The sequence below is a fragment of the Numida meleagris genome, chromosome 14, assembly GCF_002078875.1.
Source record: "Numida meleagris isolate 19003 breed g44 Domestic line chromosome 14, NumMel1.0, whole genome shotgun sequence".
NCBI classification, from domain to species: Eukaryota; Metazoa; Chordata; class Aves; order Galliformes; family Numididae; genus Numida; species Numida meleagris.
The window spans coordinates 13,110,651-13,115,645 of NC_034422.1; the positions used below are offsets into that span (position 1 = coordinate 13,110,651).

The following is a 4,995-nucleotide window of genomic DNA, read 5'->3' on the forward strand; positions in this document are numbered from 1 at the left end:
AGGAGCATCTGCTCACGGCCAGGTGTGTGCCCCCCCACCCTGCTCCGCTGAGGCCCAAGGCAGACTGCGTGGCTTGTCTGTGTCAGGGAGAATCTGGGGAAAAAGCAGGCCCTTCTTCTCCCCAAAAGTCCGAGCGTTCCGAGGCTGTGTGCTGATGTTCCTGGTAGGAACCAGGCACTGTGAGCCCTGTCGCTGACAGCAAGAGCTTATGGCCTCTGCTGAGAGCACCGCGGCTGTCAGAGGATATGGGCTCATGGGTGAACGTCTCTTCCCCTGCAGGCACGCGACAGAGCTGTGGGGAGTGCTGGGGAACAGTGACCTTGGGGTTCAGGTCTTGCAGCACTTAACGCAGCAATTGGAGGCAGCAGGAGAGAACGAGAGCCTGGATGCTGTGGGCTCTGCCAAGGTATGTTGGATGGCAGAGGCAAACGTGCAGCTTTGCATCTGCTAACGAGTGCCTGTGGAGAGTGCATGAGAGGGCTGTGCTGGGGAGTCTCAGCCTGAGAAGTGCAGAGGACTGGTCCAGTTTGTTGTCACAGGTCCGGCAGGCTGTCCTTGACACGAGGTCTGCAGACAGTTCAGAGCCTCAAGGCAGGCAGGGGGATCAAGCTGGTGGGAAAATCCCTTCTTTAACAGATGGGTCTCAGTTGAATTTCCCTGCAGCTCGCCTGCGCCATCTCCACGGTGGTGGTCAGGCTGCCGGCAGAAGAGAGGATCCAGCACCTGCTTCCTCACCTCCTTGCAGGCCTTCTGTGTCAGATCAGCAAGGCGCTGGGGGAGGAGGTGCTGCTGCCTGCTCTGAGATGCCAGAGACAGCTCCTCCATAGCACGCTGAGGAGTGTGGCCAGACCATGCAGGTGAGGACCTGGAAGAGAGGGGAAGTGGGGGGGCTGTCCTTCCCCAGCCAGGCCTGTTCATTCACGTTGAGAGAGGTCTATGGCCTTCCCAGTTTGCCATGCATAGAGATTGGTCGCCTGTGCAGGTTTGGCCTGGAAGTGCATCACTTTGTGTTTTTGTTTTCCAGCCCATACTGTGAGGCTCTGGAGCTGGTGCTGAGCAGGTGCCTGGAGAAGAGGTGGATGCTGCTGCTGTGCAGGCAGGGCATGTGGGCATCCTTGGAAATACCCCAGGCTCATGCAGACGCCGTGTGTCTGCTGACGAGGTGAGACCCCCGGGGCTCCATCTCACCTTGTTGTGGATGGCTGCGCTGAGGGAAACAGCTGCCACGACCCTTCCCACGCACCCCGGGGAGTTCTTCCGCAGGGCAGAGTATTGCCTGTGCTGGAGCAGGGGAAGCTGTGACTCACTGCCTGTGTCATTCCTGCATGACCATATGTCTCCTGCCTGTGCTCTGTGTGCAGCGTCCTCCTCCGCAACCAGCTCATCTCAAGGGGTGTGATACAGTCTGTGTCCCAGTGGCTGAACTCCCACTCAGAAAACCTTCAGCTCACAGCGACGGCTCTCTTTGCTGAGGTGAGGCAGCTGCAAGAGAAGAGCTCTTCTTAAGAAACTGCTGCTTGGCTTGTCTCCTTCTTTGGGAAGAGGGTGATAGAGGGCAGAGTCATCATTAAGACTCCAAAGGATGCTCCTTTGCTCAATGCCTGTTCACATTCTGTGCCAACGGCTTAAGCGGTATCTTGGAGCTCATGGACATGTTGCTTTATTGTAGCTGATGAAAGAGCCACCAGACACAGAGAGGAAGTTCCTGGAGAGCGTCCTGGACATGTTGATGGAGAAAGCACAGCACGGAATCAACACTGTGGGACAGATGGCAGTGAGAGGCCTGGGCAACACATTCAGAAGAGCATCTGAGAAGGTGAGACCAACTTTTCCCCTCTCTGACTGCAGCCCCTCACTAGGGAGATCCAGGTGCAGAGCTCTGGCAGGCTAGCTAAGGCCAAAGGGGCCTTTTCTATGGCTATGCTCCTCTCTCTGCCACCAGCAGGGAGGCAAATGGCAAAACTGGTGAAGAGCACGCCTTCTCGGGCTGAGAGCTGCTCTTGTCTTGTTACTAGTAACTTCAGTCCTTGGCAGCCATAGCAGATGTGGCCAAAGACCACTGAGCATCGAGGAGTTAGAGAGCCAACAGTTAACCTGAGTAGGCCCAGGCCCGTGCTCCACTGTGCTGTGCTGCATGGACACCTTGTCTTTAGGTCTGTGCATTGCAGGGCGTGTCCCTTGGCTACAGGATGTGCTTCTCCAGCTCAGCTCCCCCTTGTACCAGCAATTATGCTCCCTGCACGTACTTGTAATCCTATGACTTTCTTCTCTGAGTGACCAAAACAGCACAGCCCCTCCCACAGATGGGGTCTGCGCAGCATGCTGCACATGGATCAGGGGGCACGTTCAGCGCTGCGTAAGTCAGGACTAACGCAGGAAGTAACGCGTGTCTTTGGCTTGGCAGGTGCGAAAGCACAAGAAGGCCATTCTGGAAGCACTGCAGAGATGCTTGGAGGATGTCGGCTGTCCCGAGCTGGTTGCTGAGAGCATGCTTGCGCTGGCTAAGGTGGTGAGGAAGCTGCGCCCAAAGGACTTGGGGTCCGCCTTTCAAGACATCACCAGGATGTTCTTTGAAGCCGTGAGTGAACCCGTTCCTTCTCTTTCACACGCTGCTTTAATGGGGGTTGGAATGAGTAGACGAGAGGCATCTCTTGGGCGGCCATCCTCCATAACCCGAGGAGGCAGCGCACAGATGCTGATAAGAGCTCGGTCGGAGGTCCCCCATTGCCCAGCTAACAGACAGGGCCTCTGCGTTGCAGGAGCAAGAGGTCCTTCGCTCTTCAGCCTTCAGCCTCTACGCAGCCCTGGCCTCCTCTGCCTCTGGGAACAGATCGTTCTTTGCCAGAGAAGTGCTGGAAACGTGGGTCAGCCTTCTCCTGCACCTTCGGGATCCTGACCCTGAAGTCTCTAAAGTAAGAGCCCCCAGAGGTTATTAGCAAAGCTGTAGGAAGCTGCTTGGCAATGGCAGACGCTCCCACCTTCTTGGCAGCCCCTGAGAGTCTCTGGAAACATCCTAAAAGTGTTGCAAGGAAGCCGGGGACAGTCTCAGGGACTTTCCTAGCGGTACTGCCCCAGACCCCTGATTCCTTCTTTGGCCACGTGCCTTCACATCTGGCCCGGTCTCCCAGACCCAGTGCCTGTCTGCAGGAGAAGACAGTGAGGAGCCAGCCCATGGACACAGCTGCCAGGCATCGGGGCTGCCTGGGGGCCTGTGCAAGGAAAGGGGCGAGTCCCCTCTGCTACAACCAGTGCCTTCCCCTGGCTGGAGACTGCATCTGGGGCAGGCCCCTCTTCTAGGGAGAGCTCAGCAGAAGTTCATCCGGACAAGCTCCCTGGGAAGGATCCCGGTTGCACCAGTGGGGAAGGAACGACGTGGCAGGACTCTCTTTTTCAGGTGTGCAGGACCACCCTGTATCTCCGCGCTCCATTTCTGAGGCCGGAAGAGCTGCAGGAGTGCATCACAACATCCGCTGGATTGAGTGCAGCTGACCTGCAGTATGAAGTTTGCCTTCTTCTGGTGAGTGAGCTCTGCCCTGGGGACGTGTTGGGGTTGCAGGCCGCTTCCCTAGACCCAAGAGGGGAGCGCGGGGCAAAATGCCAAGGGGAGGCCGGGCATGAGCTGAGTCACCGGTACCGGCCACCTGCTCTCTCTCTCCTTTCCCCTGAGGCCCCGCCAGCTGGCCAGCCATGGTCGACAGGGATTTTTTTTGGCATGGTGAAAAATGGTTCCTCTCTGCTATCCTCTAGGCCAGAGACGCCCCGGAGATGTTGGAGAGGCTCCACGGTATTGCCGGACGCTGCTGCTTGGAGAATGGCCAGGCACTGCACGCTGATGCCATCGCAGTCCTAGGTGAGAGGCAGGTCTAAAGCTCTGGGCTGTCCTCCCTGCCTTGCTCTCCAGCTCCCCAAGCAAGTGGCGGGGGATGGGTGGAGCTGGAAGCCAGGGCTGCGAGGCAGTTCTGTGATGTCTGTCTCTCTGCACCACGCATGTAGGAGACATCCTGGAAAAAATCAAGAGGCCTTAGCAGCGGTAGTGACAACGAGGCTCCCGTTTTCAGGTAGATTTGAGGAGCGCTGAGCTCTGGCTCTGCAGCCTCCTGGGAGACGGCCTGGTACAGGGCCACAGAGGAGCAGCGGGCTGGGCCCATTCCTCATGACCTCTCCTGTCTTGCTGCAGATCTCCATCACCTATGGAAAGCAGTACAGAAAGTCTCAGTGAAGATTGATTTGTGCAATCCAGTAGTACTGAGATCAATAAAGCCTCTTCCATGGTGGCATTCTGGAGGAGCTGACCTTTCTTTCCTAGAGACAGGGAAAATTCCCACTCTGCGGTCACACCAAAGCCTGACAGGATGCACCCATGGTGCTGGGGGAGCGGGCCGACGTCACCGTGAGGCCGCTGAATGATCTTTGAAATGCTGTGGTGACTGGGAGAGGTTCTATAGGACAGCAAGAAAGTAAATGTTGCTCTTCTCTTTGAGAAGGGCTGTAAGGAAGACGGGGGACAGCGCAGGACACTAGGCCTTCCCTTTTCTGTTGCAGAGCAGCGGTAGCTCAGCATCGCCTCTGCCTCTCTTCTGAGCCTCTTTCCAGTGTGGGGGTTTGTGGTCCGTCACACAGGGGCCGGAGACGCGGCTGTTGCACCGCTGCCAGTGGTACCGTTGGGAAGCACTGACTCTGAATGAATTGCTCCAGCAAGAAATACCCATCTTTCTAAACAAAGAATTTTACACCGTTGGAGTCAAGTACAACTGCTTCTGCATACAGAGGAAATGGGTCGCTTTCCTACACTAGAATTATAAGGGTCATTCTCAGTGGAAAGGTTTGTTCATCTCTCTTCACGTTGTCTAAGAACCTTCTGCATGCCCAAATTTAACTACACACCATAAGAGGAAGGTGCATAAGAGGAAGCGCCTTCAGGAGCCGCTCGCAGGCGGCGCAGACAGCGCGGATGTCGAGGAGAAGTCGCATTGAATCAGCACATGGAGCCAGAGG

At 56.5% G+C, this 4,995-nt stretch overlaps 1 protein-coding gene across 1 annotated transcript; it reads left to right on the forward strand.

Annotated features, from left to right (window-relative positions):
* Positions 413-4,277, forward strand: LOC110406538 (protein maestro-like). The gene is made up of 11 exons (XM_021413169.1): positions 413-612; positions 746-857; positions 1,025-1,162; positions 1,362-1,473; positions 1,670-1,816; positions 2,405-2,578; positions 2,760-2,912; positions 3,395-3,517; positions 3,748-3,850; positions 3,994-4,058; positions 4,178-4,277. Exons 3-10 carry the CDS (start codon positions 1,080-1,082, stop codon positions 4,023-4,025), a joined length of 927 nt encoding a protein of 308 aa, XP_021268844.1. The 5' UTR covers positions 413-612; positions 746-857; positions 1,025-1,079; the 3' UTR covers positions 4,026-4,058; positions 4,178-4,277.

What these genes read in the sequence shown, in the direction of transcription:
- LOC110406538 (XM_021413169.1), top strand. Translation starts at nt 1,080, where the DNA reads ATGCTGCTGCTGTGCAGGCAGGGCATGTGGGCATCCTTGGAAATACCC. An exon ending in CCAGGATGTTCTTTGAAGCC is followed by an intron (nt 2,579 to 2,759) that starts GTGAGTGAACCC and finishes TCTGCGTTGCAG; the next exon opens with GAGCAAGAGGTCCTTCGCTC. An exon ending in ATGAAGTTTGCCTTCTTCTG is followed by an intron (nt 3,518 to 3,747) that starts GTGAGTGAGCTC and finishes GCTATCCTCTAG; the next exon opens with GCCAGAGACGCCCCGGAGAT.